Source organism: Zalophus californianus, chromosome 12 (genome assembly GCF_009762305.2).
Source record: "Zalophus californianus isolate mZalCal1 chromosome 12, mZalCal1.pri.v2, whole genome shotgun sequence".
Classification (NCBI taxonomy): Eukaryota; Metazoa; Chordata; class Mammalia; order Carnivora; family Otariidae; genus Zalophus; species Zalophus californianus.
In genome coordinates, this window is record NC_045606.1 from 16,129,688 (window position 1) to 16,153,929 (window position 24,242).

The following is a 24,242-nucleotide window of genomic DNA, read 5'->3' on the forward strand; positions in this document are numbered from 1 at the left end:
CTGATTAAATGATAGAGATATGCTTTGCACACATAGAAAGACTGTCTGGTGTATATTTTGGTTAGAAATAGTTAGATGAGGGATGCCTGGGTTGCTCAGTTGGTTAAGCATCTGCCTTCGGCTCAGGTCATGATCTCAGGGTCCTGGGATCGAGCCCCCATTGGGGCTTCTTGCTCAGCGGGGAGCCTGCTTCTCCCTCTGCCTGCCACTCCCCCTGCTTGTGCTCTCTCTGACAAATAAATAAATAAAATCTTTTTTTTTAAAGAAATAGATGAGCTTCTGTATCAGCCTCTCCAAGTTTAATGGACATGATTGTTTATATATTGTAATATGGAAAAACAAATTTCTTAGATCTTAAACCACAGAATATGGATGTTTCATTCAGAAAACAATATTTATGTACATATAATGTCTATGTTTAGCCTAGTAAGTCCTGTTTTTGTATTTGTTTACCAAGAAGTGTCCCAACTGCAATTGCCATCAGGTTCAAATCAGAACTCAATTGCTAGCAAAACATGTTATCAGCATTGTTTCATGTTCCTTTTGTACATGTAAGCTCTCTTCCACACACAGACATGAGAGGATAACTAACTGACAGTATAGACAAGGGTTTGGTTTTCAAACCCAGTAGTATAAATGTAAATACAGCTTTAGGTAGACTGCAGTCAGATAGCCTATCTGAATACAGCCTCGTCTTCAACAATCTTAAATATCCATTTCTTTTCCCTTTCCCCCTTTCTTCTTTTTTTTTTTATAAATATTTATAGACTCCCTACGATGTGCCAGGCACTGCTATGGCCTCTGGGAACACAATAGGGAACAGTAAAGACACAGTCCTTATCCTTAGGAAGCTTTCAATTTAGTGGGAAAGATGGATAGTATCAAAATACACAATTACACAAATCATTCAGTAATTAAGCTGTGGGAGCTGCCCTAGTCTGTAATAATAGCATCCCTCTACCCTCTCAAGAGAGCCATTGGTCACCCCCACCTGTCTTCATAAAATGAGAAGACATGATTAAACGCTTCCTTCCAGGGAGGAGTTGGCCAGAGGTCTACATTGTGGTTTGTGCTCATGCTCTTCCGTGTAGGGTGGACACTTTCATGTGCCAAGCACACTATGTTAGTATTACGAGAGAGGGATGCCTAAGTGGGAGAGGCATCACCTTTGCCTGAAGGAGGAGGAGAGAGAGCATGCATACCCTCCCCCCAAAATCTATTTATCTCTGTATCTATCTGTATAATATACATCATGATTAAAACTAGGAATTTCAGGAATTCTTAGGGGGAGGGAGAAAGGCCTTCTAGTTTGGTGGATCAGCTAATGTTTCCATTTTAACTGATCTATAAAGAAATAAATTGGACTTTGATAAGGAAATGTGGTGGAGAGGGCATTCCAGGTAAAAGGAATTGAGTAGACAAAAGCAAGAAGATGGGAAAATTGAGGGCATTTTGAAGGACTGACCCAAGAGAGAGAAACAGAAACAGACCAGCAAACCAAAAAATAGCTTTATGCAAACAGGACGGAATAAGGTTGGTAGGATAAATTGAGGCCAGATCACTGAGGTTTTTCTATTATCTGTTTAAGGATATACTGAACATTATCTGGTCGATCCCACAGTTTCAGAGGGTGACTGGTGAGAAAAGCCTGGAACTGGGCACCCCAGCACATCTGCTGCCCTGGTCTAAGTGAGAGACGGGAAAGGCCTTAACTGCTGGTGGTTCAGCTGGTAAATCAGTGTTTGGGGTTTGAAGCAAATTTGCAACAGTGTGCTGGACTTTCCCAAAGATAATTTCTAGAACGGAGAAGCCATTAGGCCTTTCCTCTAAACTCACACTTTCTAACCCATTTATATGCCAGGTTTTTTCTATTGGGAACGATATGGTAGCCTCTGATATAAATGTAGATATTTAAAATGGGAAAACCATAAGGATGGCAGTGTGGACAGATTTTGCTTGACATCACTACAAATCTTTCTGACCTGATTTTAGCTGATTTATGAATAAATGATTATTCCAGTCCTGAGAGTTAAATATTTAAAAAGTTAGCTCCGTTTTAGAGTTCATGTATAATACAGAACTGATTTTCTGGGCAGCGGACTTCCTCTCATTTCCTTCTTTTTAATACACTGTAATTCTGATCTCTCCTTTTTCAGTTCCCTGCATGAAAATTATTTAAACGTTGCACGCAAATCTTTTGTGAAAGAAGAAAAGGAAATTCAGTTTGTGGGTCTCAGCAGGAGCTCAGCTAATGCAGCTTAAAATAATGCCGAGAAGGAAGCGCTTATCTGCAGGCAGAACGCCCCTGATTCTCTTCCTGTGCCAGATCATTAGCGCACTGGATGTACCTCTTGATCGTAAGTATTAATGTTTTAAAGCTGTTAAGCCCGGGAGTCAAAGCCTCCCCAGCATTTCCCATCACTGTGAGCTGTGTGAATGGAGAAGGTGTCTGTGTGATCCTGAAAAGTTAATCAAAATTAATTTGCCTTTTCCTTACAGTACCCTGTGTTTATAAAGAGTCTCACCACAGAAATGGCCATTGAACCGGTCAGACCATTGCCCCCTCCCTATCATTATCTTTCTGCCTCGTCAGGTGCCTTTTGTGTACCATGGGGGCCAAGCAGCAGTGGAGAAGGAGCAAATTGTAGGCTGCCCTGGTCCTCCCAACAGGCGACTCTTGATAGAAGCGGTCCTGCCAGAAAACAATACGAATCACTTTGAAATGGTCATGGAGACTTCCCCACCTGTCCGCTCCCCACTACTCCATCCTCCGCCCCCTCACGTGCTCAGAATGCTCTGGAAAGATTGGGGGATGGTTTCTCAGCCAAACCCACGCCCCTCCGTATCCCCAGACTACCCATAATTCATTTCTCTAGATTCCAACAGGGCAAGATCCACTTTACATATGAGTCTGGATCTAGGATGTGTATCTCTAAAGCCTAGAGAAAGATCTTTGGTCTACAAAAAAAAAAAAAAGTGATCAAAGACCAAAATGTAAAATTTTGTGAAGAAAACAAGTCATGGGCAAAAACACTATTTAAAATGGAACCAGCAACAGCTACTGTATCAGAGCCTACCCCCTTTCCTACCAGGAAAGTATACGCTGCACTCTGCCTGCTCTGGGTGGCCTGGTTGTATAAAAGAAAGATAATGCTGGGTTCCACCTGGTCCCTTCTCTTGCAGTGGAAAGCAGAATTTCAGATTTGGACAATGACTGTACTTCAGATGCATCCTTTATTCTTGATCTGCCTGACCTCTTTAAATCCATTAGCTTCCTGAATAGAACATCTGTTTGGCAAGCTTTCCAAGGTGCAAGGAAGATAGCACTTTCCTGGGGCTATTCAATTGTTGGGATGTCACTTTTTGCCAAAGAAGGTTGCAAGTCCCAGTGGGCAGACATTAAGAAGAGATGTGGTTTGCCCCACACTTGGTTGACTTCCTTTGCTATGCATCTATCATCTAAAGGACAATAAAATGCAACATTTTACTTCCTTTCAAAAAATATTCTTTGACCTAATTTCCATTAAAAAAAATGTATGGTTAAGCCCGTTGGAGTTGGAATGCCCAAGTATAAAGAAGAGAGACAAAAGCACTTGAGAGAAATGGGCTTTTGTTCTCTCTTGTGTTAAATATATTCTCCCTTAATCTGACTGCTCAATCTAACAATCAGGGGGAAACTGTCACCTACGGCTAACTCAATTGTCGCTGCTAATGGAGAAGAGGCATAACCATGATGAAAAGAAAGTCACGGACAACCCAGGCGCTCCTGCATTAACCTTTACAAGTAGTAATGACAGGCAGCACTGCAGAATCATTTGAATTGCATGCTAATGTAATTTCTTCCCCGCCCCTATTCCTTACACCCCAGTCCATCTGAGCTGCTCCTTGGCGCAGGTACTAGCAACCCCTCGGTGAGGAGGAATTCTGAAGCAGAAATATGCTAACAGCTGAAAACTCCAATTACTGACTTGCAGATTAACCATAGAAATGTAAAAACCCAACAGTAGTATTGCATTTGGCTCGGATGGAGCATCGGCACTGTAGTGTTATCCAATTGTTAGGTATTATTACCATGGGCCTAGTGATGTCTGGGATAATAGGATCAGACACGACACAGTATGTGACAACTCAGATTAATTGTAGATTTCAGCTATTTTTCAAATTGAACATAATGACTTGTCCAGCACATGTACAGAATGGAATTAGCCATTCCTAGTCCTGGAAGAATCCTTTTTTGCCGAAAGCATTCCTTTTGTTCTTCCATATGTTTATGTGGGATGGCTGCAAAGCCATTAATGGGAGTGTCTTTCTTTTACAACCTCACGACTTCCACGTTCACTGTACTGGTTTTTTAGGCCAAACCAAATAGACAAGATGCCCCTTTTATCTCCAGGGTGCTAACGTTCTTATTACTAACATCTGGTTTTCTTTAATCCTGTTTGCCCACTCACCTGCTGATATTGATGGGGAAAAAGCAAAACTTCTTGAAGACTGTAAGTGTCTTTCTGTAATTATTAGGCAGTGTGAAAACTTGACCATGTCTTTGTTTTTGAATTAATACTGTGAATTGAAGGCACAGCTTTAGGTTGTGACTAACGTCTTTTTGAGCATGTGCATTTCCTATGGCTAAACATTGCATTTAAATACCAAGAAGCAAGTTTAATATATGCCCTGCATGAATTCTGAAGACTCAGGTATTACTTTTTCTTTTACCAGTATGCTGCTCGACTAACTTCCAAGCTTTATTCGCATCTGATGTAACTCAATGAGAAAATTCACAAAATTTAAAGAAAATGGCTGTCTGGGTCTAAATGCCATTAAATGCTTGCTGACATCAAGGCGTGTCTTTTGGTATCTTCCAGACTGTGCCTCACCAAACTTCTTCAGGACCATGTAGGCTAGCGTACCAGCAGTATAACGGCCCAGTGAAATTGAATATTGTTTTGAAGCGAGCAAGGCAATCAAGCAGGCCCCACTTACCCCATTTCTGAGGGGCTTGCTCTAAGCAGAAGCTTCTGCTGACTCTGGCAGTTGGGCCACTCCTAGTGTCTCCCTAAAACAGAGTTTTCGGGCATTTGAAAAAATCCTTTGAGATTAGATTAAGCAGGAAAATCATGTAAAATCACCCTTCCCCCCTATTCCTTCAAAGCGTTTGTTAGTTGCCAGGTGACCTAAGCACTGTTCAAAGAGCTGCCCGTGGACAGTAGACTCCTGACAGAGGAGGGGCATCTAACTAGCTCTGTGGCAGATGTGTGAACAGAAGTTTTGGGTTTGAAACCACCAGACTCACAGAAAAATATAAGGAATTGGACTGAGGCACTCCTCACAGTCCCCCACCCGCCACCTGGTATCCACCATTGGGGTGTGAAATTCCAGGCTTCTTTCCATCATCCCAAACTCAGTACTCCCAGAGCCTAAAGGATCACTCAAAGATGAAGCTGGTCCAAGTAAAAATGATTATGATAATAATTTGCACAGAGCTCACGCTGAACCATTACGGTAGTGGCACGTACTAAGAATTTTCCACAGATTCTTTTATTTACTGCTCCCAGTGGCCCTAGAAGGTAGATAACGACTTTTAAACCCCATTTTCCCTCCAAGGAAAGTGGGGCTTACAGAAGGTAAGAAACTTGCTGGAAGTCTCACAGCTGGTAAGAAAGAATCAGACGGGTTCTCGACTCCCAGCCCAAGGTGCTATCCAGCATGGGGAACTGACAGGGCTTCAAGACCGAGGGTTCTTTGTAGGGTGGCGGAGGCTAGGAAGGGCAGCTGGCCAAGCAGGAGCATGAGACAGGGGTGGCTCTCACTAAAGGGAGGGGGTAAATGGTACTGTTGAGTATCCAGCAGTTACTAGGTGCATAATAAATGATGACAGGGACGAGCTCTGTTTTTGATCTGGGCTCTAGGTCTTATTTATATGGTCAGAGCCAGCATTTAGTGCCCATTGTAGTGGACAGCAAGACCAAACAAGTGAAGAGAACCATGTTGGCTGCTTTATAGGCCATCAGACATGGAAATGATACATTTAGCCCTGGCAAGGATTAACCACAGTAAAGAAAGATAAGAGCAGAGGGCAATTAGTAAACTTTGGGAAATGCTTGGTTGGCAGGTGAAGGAGGTTTCACGAAGCACAGAGCATGGGCGGAAAGGGAAAAGCTTAAATGATCTAGATAAGTCTTTGTTGGGGGAGGGGGAGGGCTGTCTTGTAAGATGTTTAGCAGCATCTCTGGTCTCTACCCGACAGATGCCACTACCACCTCTCGCCCCAAGGGTGACAACCAACATTGCTTCCAGAAATGGCCAAATGTCCCCCGAGGGGACCCTAGGTTGAGAACCCTGGTCTGTATGAATGGCTCTCCCTGGAGTTGTACAAGGCAGTGGCTTCTACTGGGAGAGTTTGGTTCTCTTCTCCATAGGATTTGAAAATAAATGATCGGATAGCACTTTGAAGAGCAAAATGGAAATGTCTCTTGTAACCGAGCACTTCCCAGTTCCACTGATCTTCTAAACGAGACTGTTTTATCTTTGTTGCTAATAGCCACCTACCTCCTGGCTCTAATAAGACGTGCCAAGTCTCTAAATTACCCATCTTTTCAACGCTAACTTCCCAAATTGATTTGTTCCCAACATATATTAATTTACATTAGCACACTAATAAACTATAAGTCAGTTACTCTTTCCTAAGAAATGCCCATTTACCTCATAACTTAAATTTTATTGAAAAGCATCATTGGAACCAAAAAAATTCTCAAGAATTTCTCATTGTTACATCAGAAGAGAAATGGTCTTAATATTAAACTTGTATTGGTAATTATTTTCCCAAACTTGTAGTGGGGGTGAAATGGGCTCTGTGAATCCCTATAAAGTTACCAAAAGGAAGTTGTGCTTTGACTTCAAAGTTTTAGGAGACTTTTAGTTAAAAAACCTAGTAACGTATGTGCTGCCACCATTGAAATTGCTAAAAACATTTGGAGCATAGTCAGTCTAGGGTAAGTGATTTTGACATAGAAAGAATGATTTTTATTATGATCTTAAGTGATTTCTTTACATTGTTCTTCTTTCTACAATTAAGTGGTACAGCCTCCAACCATTACTCAACAGTCTCCAAAAGATTACATTATTGACCCTCGAGAGAATATCGTAATCCAGTGTGAGGCCAAAGGGAAACCTCCTCCAAGGTGGGTGTGCTTTCGGCTCTGTTATAGAACTGAACATAAACATTGGTATTATGGTGATAGGTCCTGCCTATTGTCTTTCTGATGAATTGAAGTCAGATTGTTTTTCTTGGACACCCAAATAATTGATTGCATTTCTGGACTCATACCCTTCTGCAAAATGCTCCAAAATTATAGGGAGATGTGAAGGAGAGCCTTCTAAGGGCTCTACTGCCCTTATGACATGGGCAAACCTGTTTTCTCTGGGCCTCAGTTTCTTCTTCTATAAAATAAAGAAGTTGAATTTGATGGCTTCAAAGATCCATCCTTGCTCTGTAGAGGTCTGTAAAATAGTTCTGAGTGGATTTTCAGACTTGGCAGGGCTCAGTACTCAGGATTCTCCATATAGATCCTGGCATGAGCACTGCACAGAAGTTTAGAGGTGGGGGAGATATGAAAGGTTATCTGGTCCAACCAATAGGTGTCATAGATGGGAGACTGATGCCTGGTAATGCTCCTCCACGCGACTACTCAGCAGATGCTCCGTCACTTGCACAGTTATATATGGGAAGTTTGGAGAGTTGGATTATTATTATTAAAATGTAATGTGGATTTTTAAATAATAAAGAAGTGAAAGTTTCTAGATCTTTCATTTCCAAGTCTGTCTATTGCCAGCTTTACCCAACTACCACAAACTGGCACCTGAGAAAAAAATCAGCTGGTACTAAATACTGAAGTATATCAAAAACACCCTTTGAAGAGGTTTGCTTCAAAACAGTATGTTCTGCCATATTGTTAGAAACCTCTAGCACCCAAGCCCCAAGGTGATGTCATTTCATGGAGTCCCCCTTCAGGTTCACACTGATGTGACACTTCCTGCCACTCTCTATAAGGCAGGATTACTATTTTGGGCCAGATAGTTTTTTGTTGTGGGAATGGGGACTGTCATGCCCATTATCAGATATTTAGCAGCATCCCTGGCCTCTATCCTCTCCGTCGGTAGCTCCCACTTACCACCACCTCCCGCCCCGAGATGTTGGGACAACCACTGCCATAGGGTAAGGAGTGGGAAGGGAAATCCCAGTGGGCGGGCAAAACACAGTGAGGTCTAGAGCTTCGTGCCTCTGGATAAGTGTGGCCTCTGTGGATTGATGACTAGTTATAAAGTATTTCATTACACAAGCGCCGCAACTTCTGTACCAGGCAGTCTTTTCTATAAATAAAATGGAAAAAGAAGAATTGCAGTTGACAATTTGAAATACTTCCTGAGGAATTTACAAAATCATCTCTTCTGGAATTGAGAATTCTCAAAATGTGTTTTATAGAGAATTACCACTTTTAATAGCCAACATTGAAAACACCACTGACCTCATTCTCACCCCCTTCCCCCAACTTACACTTTGCATTTTGCTAACTTGAAACTGGTCTGATCCCTTTCAAATGCACACATGTACTAGTACCTGGGAAGGCCTTTCTTGTCACATTTCAGCCCAGAGCAAAATTTTATAGACAGGTTATCAACTCTGTGAACAATGGAGTTTACAATAAAAATGCTAATAAAGCTCTAAGGGAACGTGCCTCGGAGACCTACTTTCTGTATTTTCTTTGAAAAATGACAGGCAATTTGTGTGCCTGATTTCCTTGAGACAGATTTCGGCTAGTTCTAAATGAAGACATACACCTTAAAATGTATGGCCAGCCCTTTTTACTTCTCTTTTTTTTTTTTTTTATTATGTTATGTTAATCACCATACATTACATCTTTAGTTTTTGATGTAGTGTTCCATGATTCATTGTTTGCATATAACACCCAGTGCTCCATGCAGAACATGCCCTCTTTAATACCCATCACCAGGCTAACCCATTCCCCGACCCCCCTCCCCTCTAGAACCCTCAATTTGTTTCTCAGAGTCCATAGTCTCTCATGGTTTGTCTCCCCCTCCAATTTCCCCCCATTCATTTCTCCCTTCCTACGATCTTTTTTTTTCTTAACATATAATGTATTATTTGTTTCAGAGGTACAGGTCTGTGATTCAACAGTCTTACAGCCCTTTTTTCTAAGCTCTGATTCAATGAAACATTTTAGGTATGGAGCCTATTGCTCTTTCAGTGAATATTAAAATGTAATCATTATCTCTAGAAGTCTACCAAACGGCTAGGAATTTGTGAAAGAGGAAGTCATCCTGTTTTTGTGGACTGTTAACAAGTTTAATGCTTGATGTGTTGGGCAGCTTCTCCTGGACCCGCAATGGGACGCATTTTGACATAGATAAGGACCCTCTCGTCACCATGAAGCCTGGCTCAGGAACCCTCACGATCAACATCATGAGCGAAGGGAAAGCAGAGACCTATGAAGGGGTCTATCAGTGCACAGCCAGGAACGAGCGCGGAGCGGCAATTTCTAATAATATTGTTGTCCGTCCTTCCAGTAAGTGGAACTTGTCCGCCAAACAGGACCCTATTTTTAAGGATGGCTCTGAGACTCAGCATCTGTGACCTCATCTAGCTACTATTACAAGAAAACAATGCCATTGATTCCAGTACTCTCACTTTGTTTTGCCTGAAAATTCTTGCTCCTTTCCACTAGCCTAATGCTTTGCCAACCCAGTATGTCTTTTATGCAAGTCCAGAATAAAACACCAGGAGTAAGAAAAGCATTTCTTCCCCGAATTGATCAAATTATTAATTTCTCACATATCTTATATATGAGCAAACTTCCAACAGCCCGACAAAAATAAATTCAGTGTGAAATGGGTAATGGGTGGGGCCCCTGGGTGGCTCAGTCGTTAAGCGTCTGCCTTCGGCTCAGGTCATGATCCCAGGGTCCCGGGATCGAGCCCCGCATCGGGCTCCCTGCTCAGCGGGAAGCCTGCTTCTCCCTCTCCCACTCCCCCTGCTTGTGTTCCCTCTCTCGCTGTGTCTTTCTCTGTCAAATAAATAAAATCTTAAAAAAAAAAATGGGTAATGGGTAATTAACATTTTTGTTTCAAAGTTTCACTGGAAATAGAGGGACCTCACTACCTTGAGATAATTGTGGCTCTTTTTGCCGTAGTCACTACCCACGTCCTCTCAGCAACTTGTACTTAAAGAGCATGTATATGAAGAACATAACCATTTGCAGTTCTGGTCATTTTGAAAACCTGTTATTACCTGTGTTCATTATTGGGGAAAAAAATCACAAATAACAAAAAAGAAATTGAAAAATTTACTCATGACTATTTCCATTCAAGCAAGTAACCACTGCTCTTTCCACATTTTCTAGGCAGAAATGCGTGTATGTGTTCCAACCGAGCTCATTCTGAAGTACTATTTTATAACCTTTTCTGACTTATCTACATATCATGTATATTCTCATATCAATCTTCTACATACCTATACTTACTTAATATATGACACTCAAAAGTGTAGGTGCACAATTATTCGTTTAAACAAACGTTTTGACATTTAGTGCCTTCCATTCTTTTGTAAAGAACATGCTCGTAGCAAAATTATGATGTATCTTCTTTCTTTTTTTACACACCGCAGCATGCTTTTTTTTTTTTAAGATTTTATTCATTTATTTGAGAGAGAGAGAGCATGAGAAGAGGGAGGGTCAGAGGGAGAAGCAGACTCCCCGCTGAGCAGGGAGCCTGATGTGGGGCTCGATCCCAGGACTCCAGGATCATGACCTGAGCTGAAGGCAGACGCTTAACCAACTGAGCCACCCAGGCGCCCCTATGATGTATCTTCTTAGTGATTTATTTAATAATACAAACTTTCAGACATGGAATTGCTGCATCAGCATTTATACTTTTAATGGCAGTGAATAAAAATCATCATTTTTTTAGCATTGGATTTAAAATTATTTTCTTGTTTCTTAATGTACATGAATTCTGAGTTACTATTCCCCCCAAAAGTTTATTTTGTCTTCCTTTCTAGTGCTCTTTTATTTTTCAATGCAGAAATAACTTAGAAGTTATTATTTTATATCATAGGATCACCGCTGTGGACCAAAGAAAAACTTGAACCAATAACACTTCGAAATGGCCAGTCTCTGATCCTTCCCTGCAGACCCCCTCTTGGATTACCACCACCTATAATATTCTGGATGGATAATTGTAAGTTTTAAATATATGAACTTTCTCTCTTCAAGATTCTTATGATTACTTGCTGTCACAATGAATCGTTACCTCTCATGATTCATAAAAATGTTTATAAGGTGTTTTAGAGATGCTCAAAAAAAAAAGAGAAATGCTCATTGAAATAACTAACATGTCACGAAATAAGCAACATGATTTTCTTGGGCACCTACTGTATACCAGGCGCCGCTCTAGAGAAACCACATTCCCTGCCTCCACCGAGCTCATACTCTGTGCAATGGGAATAGTTGGGGATGGGGACAGAAGCAGCAGTCAATGCATTTATAAAGTAGGTGTCAGTTGACAATAAGTTCTATGAAGGAAAATAAGCAGGGACATCTGGGTGGCTCAGTTGGTGAAGCGTCTGCCTTTCGGCTCGTGATCCCAGGGTCCTGGGATCGAGTCCCGTGGCAGGCTCCCTGCTCAGCGGGGAGTCTGCTTCTCCCTCTGCCCCTCACCCTGCTCTTGTGCTCTCTCTCTCTCTCTCAAATAAATAAATAAAATCTTAAAAAGAAAGAAAGAAAGAAAAATAAGCAGTGTTTTGAGCAGAGACTTAGAGGAATGAGAGAGCAAGGCAGGCCCCTAAATGTCCAGGTGGAAGGGAAACAGGCAGGCCCCCCAAGGCAGGAGCATCCTAGTGCCTGGAAAGCCCCAGAGGGCAGCGTGGCCAGACCACAGGAACCCGGCGGGAGAGAGACAGACAAGGTCAGAGAAGTCCGGGGCTCGGTACAGAGGACTTTGGCTTTTGCTCTGAATGAAGCAGGGAGACACGGAAGGAGTGACTATACCTGGACCTAACCAGCTAGCATTAGCTCTCCTTCAGTTCCTGTGTGGATTGCAGAGGGGACAAAGCGGGTAGGGAGACCGCCAGGCGGCCCCTGCTGAAATCCAGGCAGAAGCTGACGGTGACATGGACTTGGGTCGTGACTGTCAGGTGGGAACAAAAAGCTTCTGGATATATTGTGGACATGGAGCCTCTAGGATTTCTTGGGATTGGGCTGGGGCCACGAGAGGGAGCGACCAAAGATAACTCCAGAGCTGAACACTGAGTAGCTGACAACACGGAATGACCGTTTCCTGAAACAGCAGAATCCCATGGCTGGGGGCAGGGAGTCAAGCTATTTGGGATGTGTTCCTTTTGTCATTCAGGTTGTTTTTTTTTAATCTCCAACAGCTTATATTTATTGGGCATTTATGAAGTGCCAGTCCCTTCGCTGAGAACTTTACGTGGGTTATCTCATCAATTTTTTACAACAACTCTATGGGGCATGTCCGATTATTCGTTCTACTTTTTATTTTTTTATATGTTTTTTATCGAAATATAATCAACAATGTCCTGTTAGTTGCAGGTGTACATCATAGTGATTTCATACTTTTATACATTATGGAATGATCCCCACAACAAATCTAGTTACCATCTGTCATTATACAGAGTTACTACAATATGACTTATTCCCTGTGCTGTACAGTACATCCCATGACTTACTCATTTTATTACTGGAAGTTTGTACTTCTTAATCCCCTTCACCTATTTTTCCCATCCCCCATCCCCTCCTCAATTCTGGTAACCAACGGTTTGTTTCCTGTATCTGTGCGTCTCTTATTTGTTTGTTTTAGATTCTACATATAAGTGAAATTATGTGGTGTTTGTCTTTCCCTGTCTGACTTATTTCACTTAATACTCTCTGGGTCCATCCATACTGTCGCAGATGGCAAGATTTCATTCTTTTTAATGTTGTGTGCTAGTCCATTGTCTATATACCATGTCTTCTTTATCCATTCATCTATGGGTGGACACTTGGGTTGCTTCCCTGTCTTGGCTATTGTGAATAATGCTGCAAAAAACATGGAGTGCATGTGTCTCTTCAAATTGGTATATTCATTTTCTTTGGGTAGGTACACAGAAGATGGAATTGCTGAATTGTAGGGTAGTTCTATTTTCAACTTTTTGAGGAACCGCCATACGGTTTTCCGGAATGGCTGCACCAGCTTGCATTCCCACGAGCGTTCCTTTTCTCCACATCCTCACCAACACTCATTATTGTTTGTTTTTTTTTTTATATAATAGCCATTCTGACAGGTATGAGGTAATTAAACCTGTGGTTTTCATTTGCATTTCCCTGATGATTAGTAAGGTGGAGCATCTTGTCATCTTTCCAGAAACTGAGGCACAGAGAATGAAGTGATCCATTAGGCCATTTCACATCTGTCTACCCCAGTACTATCCTTAAGGGAACTGTTTGTTGCCGCCTCTCCTCCTCTGCTAATAGGTTAGCATATTACCTTAGGGGTAGCTTGGGGTTCTGCTTGGAGACCAAGGAACCAGGGTTGTGGAGGTGAGAGGCCTGGAGGCCTGGAGGATAGCCATGAGGAGGTGCCCAGCAGGACTTGGAAGGCAGATGCCGGGCTCTGGTCAGCAATGCAGGAATGGTAGAGCAGAGGTGCCCCTAGAGCCAGGGACTGGGTGAGAGGACTGGGGGTTGAAGTGGTATGGGGGCAGAGCAAAGCCTGAGATGTGGAGATTAGGAGCCACCCAGCGGAATTTAGGGACAAACCAGCAAAGCAGATGAGAAGGAGCAGTCCCTGAGGGAGGAAGAGAACAGAGACAGAGCAGTGTCCTTGGGATAAGGTGAAGCAAAATGTCAAGAAGACAGAACAATCAACTGTTTCAAAAGATCAGATAACTTCTGAGCTGACTGAAAAACAGTTATTCAGTTTGGCGACACGGGGATCACTGTTGACCTTGAAAAGAATCGTTTAGGTGGACTGGTGGGAAGGAATGCAAAATATTTGTAGGGAATACAGTCTATTCTCAGTGACATGATTTCCTCTGAATTCACAGACTGTTCACATTTCTAAAGAGAAAATTTCGCTGGAATATTTAATTTCCATTTGTGACTCTTATATGGAAAAATACTCAGAGAAAGTATCACAAAGAAATGAAAAATAAATATGTGAATGAATCAATGAGCAAACATATTTTCCTGTTACTGCATAACAGCTTTTGAACAGATTTTGAAAGAATACATAGCGAATTGGTTGTAAATGAGAGGTGTAGCCAAATGTCACTGCCAAAACGAGACTCCGTGTTTGGTCCTTGGTTCTTACCCAGAAATGATGACCTTTTCACTTAATAAATGGATGAATACATGTGAAGTTTCAGAATCAGTTGAATATGTAACTTTGTTTTCCATATTGCTCTGCTGGGCTATGTCCTTTACCTACCTTTTAGGCTGTTAGCAAATCATCTGGACCTTTCAAATGAAATTTCATCTGGAATACAAAAAAAATTTTCAGATTTGTGTAGCATTCTTGTTGTAAGATGACATTATCAAGTTCTTCCTATCTGCATACATTTTTTTTCTAAGTGTAAGGCAAAGGATCTCAGGGAGCAAAGTGCTACCACCCTCTTAAAGTCTCATTCCCTTTCATTTGACCTACCAACACCCATCAATAATAAAATACAGCGTGAGAATCCAAAGAGAATGAATGAATACTTATCTTTAACTCTTTGTATTCATTAAATAAGTGTACATTATTTTCCTGAGGTTTTTTTTTTTTTTTTTTTTGAGAGAGAGAGAGAGAGTGAGCAAGAGCAAGGGTGAGGAGGAGCAGAGGGAGAGGGAAAGAGAATCCCAAGCAGGTCCCAACCCAGCATGGAGCCTGATGTGGGGCTTGACCTCACAACCCCGAGATCATGACCTGAGCTGAAATCGAGAGCTGGACGCTTAACTGACTGAGCTACCCAGGCGCGCCTCTTGAGTTATTCTTAAAACAACCCTTTCTCTAGGCATTCACGGCTTATAATCATGAATTTACAACCACCAGCCAAACCCCCATTGTGGCCAAGAACTTGGCTAACATGGCTAACCTGCATTGTTTCAGGCTCTGGCTCCACATTTCCCTGCCCCAAGGAGCTGCAGGCTTTCGACCACAATTTTGTGTTTCATGTAATGTTAGATAGGGTGCCTTTTGCAAGAGGAGCCCACTGCTTGGCTCAGACTGGAGAATCCTCCAGAAGACAGAACACCTAGCCCCAAGGCTGCTGGAGTGTGCAGGTTTCCTCGTTCTCTCACTTCAGGGGCACAGAATGCTCAGTTAGGGCTCCGGGAATTGAGTCAGAAGCTTTAAAACATGCACGTTGGGGCGCCTGGGTGGCTCAGTCGTTAGGTGTCTGCCTTTGACTCAGGTCATGATCCCAGGGTCCTGGGATCAAGCCCCACATCGGGCTCCCTGCTCAGCAGGAAGCCTGCTTCTCCCTCTCCCACTCCCCCTGCTTGTGTTCCCTTTCTCGCTGTCTCTTTCTCTGTCAAATAAATAAGTAAAATCTTTAAAAAAAAAAGCATGTTAACCCACCAAGTGTAAATTCATGTATAGATCAGCGTCCCCACCTCCCCAAGTCCTCTATCCACTTAGAAAGCCTTCCTTCAGTGCCTGAGGCTGTACAGTGCCTTAACTGGACCTGAGGGGAAGTAAACTGTTAAGCATGAACCTGGAAAGTCAGAGTGCTGACTTTCATTTCACTTAATCACGGAGCCCCTAGCAAGGGCCTTGCGCGGGTTCAAGGCTACAGCAGACCCTCTCTGTCCTCCTGGAACCTAAATTCCCAGTGCAGGAAGATGGACAATAAAGCACACACGGGCCAAGTAAAAATATATCGTAGGTTAGAAGGAAAGAAAAAAATCGTGGAGTGGGGGTAGGCTGGGCTGGGGTGGCTGCTGAGGGACTCATCTGCAGCATTCCATCATCATCACTCGCTGTTGTGAGTGGCCCCCGTGTGCTCCCTGATTCCTCAGTGAGGCCCCGGGCTCGGGCAGGGAGGGAGCCTGAGATGCCGGGCGCCTCACGTGGAGCCTAGTTTGAAGTTAGGTGCTCTCACAGCGTCTGGTGTCTGACTGAGCACGTGGAGACAAGCCAACTTAACAGCCTTACAACCTTTTTTAACGCATTTTCTAAGATACATGTGTATATGTGTTTAACAGTTAGGGACTAACTTAAATATTAGGAAAAGTCCCACAAACTCTTTTGTAAAGCATTTTTTTGTTGTTGTTTACACTTGCTTAATAAAACACTTGACTGTACGATTCTAATCTCACCTCTGCCCGCACTCCAGAGGAATTAGGGTTTGGCAGACGCAGTTGAAGTTTTCATGTGTCCTGCTGTTTTTTTCTACAATTACTTGCTTTTATTCGAAGAGCTTTATAGGGGGAAAAAATTATGGTGAAGTTCACAAAACTATTAGTAGATACATTTGTCTTGGTCATTGGGCAAGTGGCCACTTTGCGATGGAATCATCTGGATGTCTCTCTGTCTTTCTCCAGCCTTTCAGAGACTTCCACAAAGTGAGAGGGTTTCTCAAGGTCTGAACGGAGACCTTTACTTCTCCAATGTTCTCCCAGAGGATACCCGTGAGGACTATATCTGTTATGCCAGATTTAATCACACTCAGACCATACAGCAGAAGCAACCTATTTCCGTGAAGGTGATTTCAGGTAAGAGCTCAGCCTCCTGACTCTTTCTTCCAATGATGTTTACAAGTGTTGCCTAAAATATATTAACAGTAAACACTACTGACTTTGAAGTATACAAGTTCATTGATCAGGAAAGTACCCGTGACTAGTTATTGATGTGTTGGCAGATAAAGAGCACACATAACCTAGATACTGTATTTTACATTCTTTGCTGATTTCACCGTTGCTGTTTCCACAATAACTTTCTGGGTCTACTTGGTCCCCAGAGCATTTGCGTGTGCTTTATGCCCCAGCGAGCCTTTAATTAGCAGCCCTACAGCTTCAGTTTTGTGTCCCTGTATTACTGGCTGGGGGTGGCTGAGTGAAGTAATCAATCAATCAGTCACGTACAATGTAAAAGCCTGTGTTTACTTGGTAGAGGTGGCACTTGGTCAGCATAGCTGTATACGTCTGCTTTTGTTGCCCGATACCTTTTTATAGTACCCTCTCCCTGCTTTTTGCATTCTTCATAATATTCTGTTTATTTCAGTGGATGAATTGAATGACACCATAGCTGCTAATTTGAATGACACTGAGTTTTATAGTGGTGAGTTATGGTGACTGCAACTGATTCTCCTCTCCTTCATTGTAGAATTCAGTTCACTAACTTCACCTCCATAGCTATTAAACCTAATTTCTTCATGAGAGTCCTAGTTCCATGTTTAATGCCGCTAGAACGAATGTGTGTTTCCTATGAAATTTAGCTATAAGCTTACGTCATGTCACTAAAACATTTTGCACGTTGTATGTATAATAATAAAAATTATTATCACTGTTTTCATGTGAAGCACCATTTCCCGTGATTTGGAAAAAAAACTCTTTCGTGTATGTTTAGAATTATATTTTTCATTTTTTTGTCTTGTTCACAAACTTTTCTCATTAACCAAATAAGAGTGCATTAACCCACTAGAATACTAACTCGTCAGTCTTAGTAACCGTTAGCAACTAACATCAAGTGGATTTTGATAGTAAATCATCACATTTCCCATCTGTTCTCACATGACATCATCAGTGTCATATAATTAGCAATAGCGTTTCTCTTAATTTTGTTTAAAACCAAGTCACTATCTTCAGTGGAAATAACCTTTTTAAAAATAGAGCTTTTAACTTTATCCTTTTAAAAAGAAAAGAATTTGGTTTCCTTAAGGGAAGTATGACTTTCAAGTATAGAGTCTATCAATGAAAATTGTGGTTTCTGGATATGAGGGTCCTCTTAATGATCTCTAAGGCAGAATTTCTGCTGTATTAATTTTTTGCCCTTGAGATATAAAGTAAAAAACATTAAGGTACTATCAATGACCGGAGTAGGCATACCACAACTTCTGCCTTACTATTTGATTTTAATATTCCTGAAAAAGATGGGTCTCAAAACCATTCCCAAAGTGATTTCAGAGAGGTAAGGTTTCCTCCACAATTTCTAAAGTCTTAGGAAAATTCGCATTTCTCTCAAGTAATACCTTCCCTGGTATTCAGTTTTTTCTTCTGAGAAATGAGAATAATTCATATATTACCTTTTCACTCACTTTTGGTGAGCATCAAATAGATAATGCATTTAAGTGTCGAAAACTGTAAAGGTCTATAGAACCTTAAGACGGTATAATTCCTACTTCACGTTTTTCTGAGAGGCCATTAGAAGGTAAGGCCACATTTAAATAAGGTTTCCATAAAACAGAAGATGGCCTACATGGGCCTCCCTGAGATCTTGGACTTGAGGCCTCTTTATTTTTTCATTGAGGAAACCAAGTTCAATTTATTTAACATTCATTATCCTTAATGTATGGCACACAATTTGCCAGACCTCTGTCAATAACTTTCTAGTTTTGTTTTGTTTTGTCTTCCATAAACCTTGCAGTTTGGGGGTCTTGATATTTAGACATCCCCCACAGATTTATGTCCATGATTAATCAATGGAATTGACTATGATGTTGTCCCTTGTGTAAACCAAACTGCCCGCTTCCATAGTCACAGCTTTCAGAAAAATCTAACATCTTCCGCAATATGGTTAATTTTCACTTTGACCCGAGCACTAATTTTAAGAGATGGGTAGTTTGATAATGTGACTTTCCTCTCTATGTCTACATTTTGAAAATTTGCCCATGCACCAAAAATTTATAAAAACCTAACCCAAATCAAAGGAATGCACAAGAGTAAAATAGTCCTTCGTATTAGTGCTTACTGTAACCAACATCGTTTCCGTTCCCAGCTGAGTGAGCAATGTTTGTAAGGCAGAGAGAACGAATTTCACAGTGTTAAGTGGTTTTGAAAAGGGATTAGATTTTTAGACAGTGAACTGTGTTTCTAGAAATATATAGTCATAACTTTTAATCCATATGATTGTATTGTTTGCAGCAAAATCAAATAGAGAGAGGCCACCAACCTTTTTAACTCCAGAAGGCAATGCCAGTCATAAGGAGGAATTAAGAGGGAATGTCCTTTCACTGGAATGCATTGCGGAGGGACTGTGAGTTCACACTGTCTTTTTTTTTTTTTTAAGATTTTATTTATTTACTTATTTATTTGAGAGAGAGAGAGCACCAGCAGGAGAGAGCATGAGCCTGTGGGTGGGGGAGGGGAGGGCAGAGGGAGAAGCAGACTCCCTGCTGAACAGGGAGGCCAGCCTGGGGTCTTGATCCTGATCCCAGGAGCCTGGGCCAGAAGGCTGACTCTTAACCAACTGAGCCACGCAGGCGCCTCATGCCTCTGCTAGGCAGCTCCGCTGTGGGTTCACAATTCCAGGGGTCTGCTGGCTGCTCGCAGGGCAGCTCTTGGCCTTGAGTTTCTCCTGTCCCTCTAGCCATCTAGCCCTGGCTTATTCTCCTAACAAGAGAAGCACATGCACGGCCTCTTAGGGCTCTTAGGGTCTAGCCTCAGAACAGGCACTCTGTCCCTCCCACTACTTCCTGTAGGCAGGTCACAAGCCTAGCTTCTTTGCAGATGCCTCAGGACAACTGTTAAGTTAGGCGCACATCAGTGGCAAGTTTCTACATCGTTCCGTCTTAGCCCTGGCACCGAGCAAGTAATGTTGATGTAGGCACATTTGCCGAAAACATTGAATGGAATCTCAGAAACATTGCCATGATCCCATGTCCTGACCTGGTAATGCAACAGTTTCTCGATCCTTCCCAGAACTGACCTCCAGGAATGGCTTTACTGCAGGAGACACGTGGAGGTCTCTGCTGGTCATGTCGGGAAATCACTACACATGTTACTCAGTTCAAGTTAACTGAAACTAGCAAAATGCCCCTTTAAAGATGTATTAAGTATATATCCTTCCCACCAGAATTAAAAAAAAAACAAACCCCCAAACTCTTGCAGTTTTCATCATCATGGTGTTAGAAAATGGTTTAATCTACCAACCTCCAACCTTTTGGGAGTAGAGATACCCATTCTCACAATTTTGTGATTCCCCTTCCTGTGAAGAGTCTATTACGTAAAAACTAAAATACGGTTGATATTTGGAAATTGCATAAAACTTCCAAAAGAATTTTTAAAACCTTGGGATGTTATAAAACTAATATTGGGGGCTCTTACCATTTACAAACCAGTAGCTGGAGGACTCACAGAATCAAAATATTTCTAATTCTTAACAACTGCTCAGTGGAGTACTAAGCAGGCTTCCAGAACAATCCATGACTTAGTTTGACCTCATGCTTCTATCCCCATGATCCATTCACCTTCAGATCATGTGAGGTGCAGATTATCTGACTAAAAAAAAACACCGGAATATGCTATCAGATACCACATGGGTCTCATATCTTCCACTATTTAAAATGATTTTACATTTTCTACCTCTTTTTGTATTCACAGCAGGTTTTATTTTAGAAGCTATTTCATCAAAGAAATATGTTCAATTATTTCTATTCAGCTACACAAACCAGAAGCAATTCTACAATCAACAAATTAATCCCACTTGCATTTCTAAGGACAAATATTTTGATCTTCCTGAGGTCCCTAGGCCTTTTTTTTTGATCTTTATCTTCCCAACACACAACTCAGTGCTTGGTCCTTAGTGCAGTGCTTAGTAAATGTTTGTGTCCTGTGGATTTTTATTTTACCTTCATAAAAATCTTCTAAAGTCACTAGATCAAAATTCTTCCATTTGATAGGGAAATGTGTGCAAAAGTTCATGGGCACAAATATATATATATATGTATATATCAGCTCTTTCTCTGCATTTTTAACTCTAGCTGATAAAAAAAACTCAGTATCATTAATTTCATAGTAAGCCTTTGGAGTAACGTATTCCTTCATAAAATTTTCGAAGAGTGTCTCAGTGATCAGAACTTTGAAAAGAATAAAATAATGAGGCCCCTTCAGCGAAGTCACTAGGCTAGCCTGCTCATTACATCAGGGAAGTCAAAGGTCATGGAGTGCCATGCATTACCACGATGCTGCTTTCATGAGGGTGCTAGCTCACAGAATTCGATACAGGGCTTAAGCATTATTTATAAAAGTGTGATGCTAGTTACAACGTCTTTCTAGTCCTCATGATCTTTAAACAAAGAAGTTGTTATCAACTTGCGTGAAGATTCACCCTCAAAAGCAGTGAGGTGAACCTTTTTTAATAATATCATTTATTTATCTTATCAGGCCTACCCCAATTATTTACTGGATAAAAGAAGATGGAACACTGCCCATCAACCGGACATTTTATAGGAACTTCAAGAAAACTCTACAGATCATTCAGGTTTCAGAAGCAGACTCTGGAAATTACCAGTGTATAGCCAAAAACCCACTGGGAGCTATCCATCATACCATTTCTGTCACAGTTAAAGGTATACAATTGTTTCAAATGCATGGCTCTTGCCTTCATGAGAAGTCATAAATCTTCAATTACATACACCTTTGATCTGATTCTTCAATTAATAATAAATGTAAATTCATATCAACATTCCTGACACCTTCTTTTCTCATTGCTCTTTAGAGTGCATCTAAATCAGGTCAAAAATTCTCTTTCTCAAACCTTCCTCATAGAAGAATTCCAATTAATAACTGTAGAAAGAAGGAGGGAAACCAGAAATCACTTCAAGGAGAAACGGGGGATCCCCTTGGCCTCAAAGTATTTCTTGTCACACACACACCCCAAAAATTAATTATGGAAGCAGGTTTAACATATTTTCACAAATTCTTCACCTTTCCTCTGGGAAGGAGATGAAGCTGAATTTCCCTACCCTTGAGTGTGGGCTGGACTTAGTGACTCACTTCTAATGAATAGATTATGGAAAGCAGGTAAATAGCAACTTTACAGAGAAACCTGGCATATATCACCTAAACCATGTGCTCAAGGTTAGCATAAACAGTAATAAGTCATGTTGGTATCATGGACCCCCTAAAATGATGCAGTAAGAGGGATCCATTACCCAAAACCTCAGTCTAATCATGAAAAAACACCAGACAAACCCAAGTTGAAAGACATTCTATGAAATAACCGATCAGTACTCTTTAAAAGTATCAAGGTCACGAAAGACAAGGAAAGACCAAGAAACTGTCAGATTGGAGGAAACTAGTAAGGCGACAAGACAAGTAAAGACGATGTAGTAGTATCCAGGAGAGGGTCCTGGGACAGAGAGAAGCCATTAGTAGAAGATGTAGTTTAGCTAATGGTATTGTACGAGTGTTAATTTCTTGTGTTGATGACTGTATCATTGTTATGTAAGGGAACATTAGAGAAAGCTGGGTGAAGGGCTCATGGGAGTTCTGTATCCTAACTTTGCAACTTCTCAAAAATGCGAAGTTTTTTAACTTCCTTCCCAGGTTTATAATTATGTGTATTCTGCAGGGCTCAGAATCTAAATTCATGTTTCTTAGCCCTACCTGTACCTGTAAATTGCTCTACAACCTTAGCAAAATCTGTTACCTTTCTAATGTCTGATTAATTTAATGTAAAGCGAGATGGCCTTTGTATCAAAAGGTTCTAGAAATAATACATAGTTGTCTGTGAATCTCTTGAAACATTCTTTTGAAAATCTGAAGTGTTCTTTGAGGCATCACTTATAAATTTATTTACTCTTAAAAAAGGAAGCTAACAAATGTTTTGCAAATATTTTTATTATTAAAATAGTTCAGCATACTAGATTTGCTAGAATACTTGTATGATTCAAATGTTTGTGGGTTTTTTTCCTTTCATTCACAAAGCGGCTCCATACTGGATCATGGCACCTCAAAACCTCGTGCTGTCCCCAGGAGAGGACGGGAGGCTGATGTGCGGAGCTAATGGCAACCCCAAGCCCAAAATTAGCTGGTTATCGAATGGAGTCCCAGTAGAAAGTAAGTTGCCTTGACAGGCTCTGCGGTTGCAGTCCATTTTCAGAGCGTAGCTACATCTCAACAGGGAACAGGTTGGGGTGAAATCACTGGTGGTGAGGAAGGAAGCCATGGGTAATTTAAAAAGAGGCACCAAATTACCTTTGGATGTTTATTTTATTACCTTTAGATATTCTTTATGACGGAATACTTTGTGCCCTTAACATGACGGTATGTGTTGATTAGGACTTGGCAGTATTTCCTGTTTTTTTACATGGATCCTAGGAAGAATGACAGGGTCAGAAAGAAACATTCCCGCAGAGTTCAGATGATCATCTGTGTTCCGAATGTCGAGTGTTTTGTGGAGACAGCACAGGAGTCCGAGGAGACATGGAGGGGAGGCTGTGACGAGAATAAGAGACACAGCTGTGGTCATTTAAAGAGTTTTCATTCCTAAGCACAGCCCAGATGTTCCCCAGTTCTCTGGTCTTCAGAGGTCACTGTCCCATTTAATGCCCACAGAAGAACATATCCTCTGACCATGACTACATGCAGGACCCTCGGTCTTTGATTAGTCTTCCCTCCCCAGGTATGCCGAGCTCACCTGGAGCAGTACTGACACAGGCCCAGCTCCTGTGGGCCACCTCTTCAGCCATCTTCCCTGGACCACTCGTGGCTCTCGCTCTCTCAACCAGCTTCTCCAGCCTGCTGCCATGCTGCCCAGAACGGTCCCCCAAAGTGTGGCCACAGGCCCGTCCATTAATCTTCTAAATCACAGCAGACACCAGCTTTACAAAACCTGGGGGAAGGCTTGAGGATAATGGAAGGCTTGAGGATGATGGCAAAACAAAACAAACCTAATATCGGATATTGCCCCTCCCTGCCCCCAGATTCCTAAGAGGGAGAGCCCACCGACTGTCCTTTTGTCCTGGCCTCAGCCACCACCAGCGGCTGCTTGAAGGAGAATCTCTGCACATGTTCCCCTTCTTGGAGTTCACACCCAGACCCAGAGAGAGAGAGAAAGTTGGCTTTCGTTTAAAACCTAGACTCAGGCTCACCCTCCAGCCAATAACATAATAATCAGCAAAGATATTCTTGACTCACAATAAAGACAACGTTCAGGCTTATGAAGTAGAGCAGCTTCGCTCTTCATTGCCTCCAAGCCAGAGACAGAAATTGGTTCTACTTCTACATAACTAAAAGGCCCATTAAACTGGC

At 41.7% G+C, this 24,242-nt stretch overlaps 1 protein-coding gene across 14 annotated transcripts in view; it reads left to right on the top strand.

Moving 5' to 3' along the window:
• NRCAM (neuronal cell adhesion molecule) overlaps window positions 1–24,242 on the top strand; it is a 290,304-nt gene that overhangs the window by 209,494 nt on the left and 56,568 nt on the right. For 7 of the 14 annotated variants that reach the window (XM_027573702.2, XM_027573706.2, XM_035723247.1 and 4 more), the window contains 10 exons: window positions 2,157–2,357; window positions 4,476–4,493; window positions 7,073–7,178; window positions 9,385–9,581; window positions 11,128–11,250; window positions 16,593–16,763; window positions 17,272–17,328; window positions 19,131–19,242; window positions 21,372–21,556; window positions 22,917–23,048. In XM_027573702.2, coding sequence (XP_027429503.2) covers window positions 2,252–2,357; window positions 4,476–4,493; window positions 7,073–7,178; window positions 9,385–9,581; window positions 11,128–11,250; window positions 16,593–16,763; window positions 17,272–17,328; window positions 19,131–19,242; window positions 21,372–21,556; window positions 22,917–23,048 — 1,207 coding nt within the window. In that variant the 5' untranslated portion in view covers window positions 2,157–2,251. The remainder of the gene's footprint in view (window positions 1–2,156; window positions 2,358–4,475; window positions 4,494–7,072; window positions 7,179–9,384; window positions 9,582–11,127; window positions 11,251–16,592; window positions 16,764–17,271; window positions 17,329–19,130; window positions 19,243–21,371; window positions 21,557–22,916; window positions 23,049–24,242) is intronic. The other 7 variants (XM_035723246.1, XM_027573708.2, XM_027573710.2 and 4 more) reach the window with 3 other exon arrangements.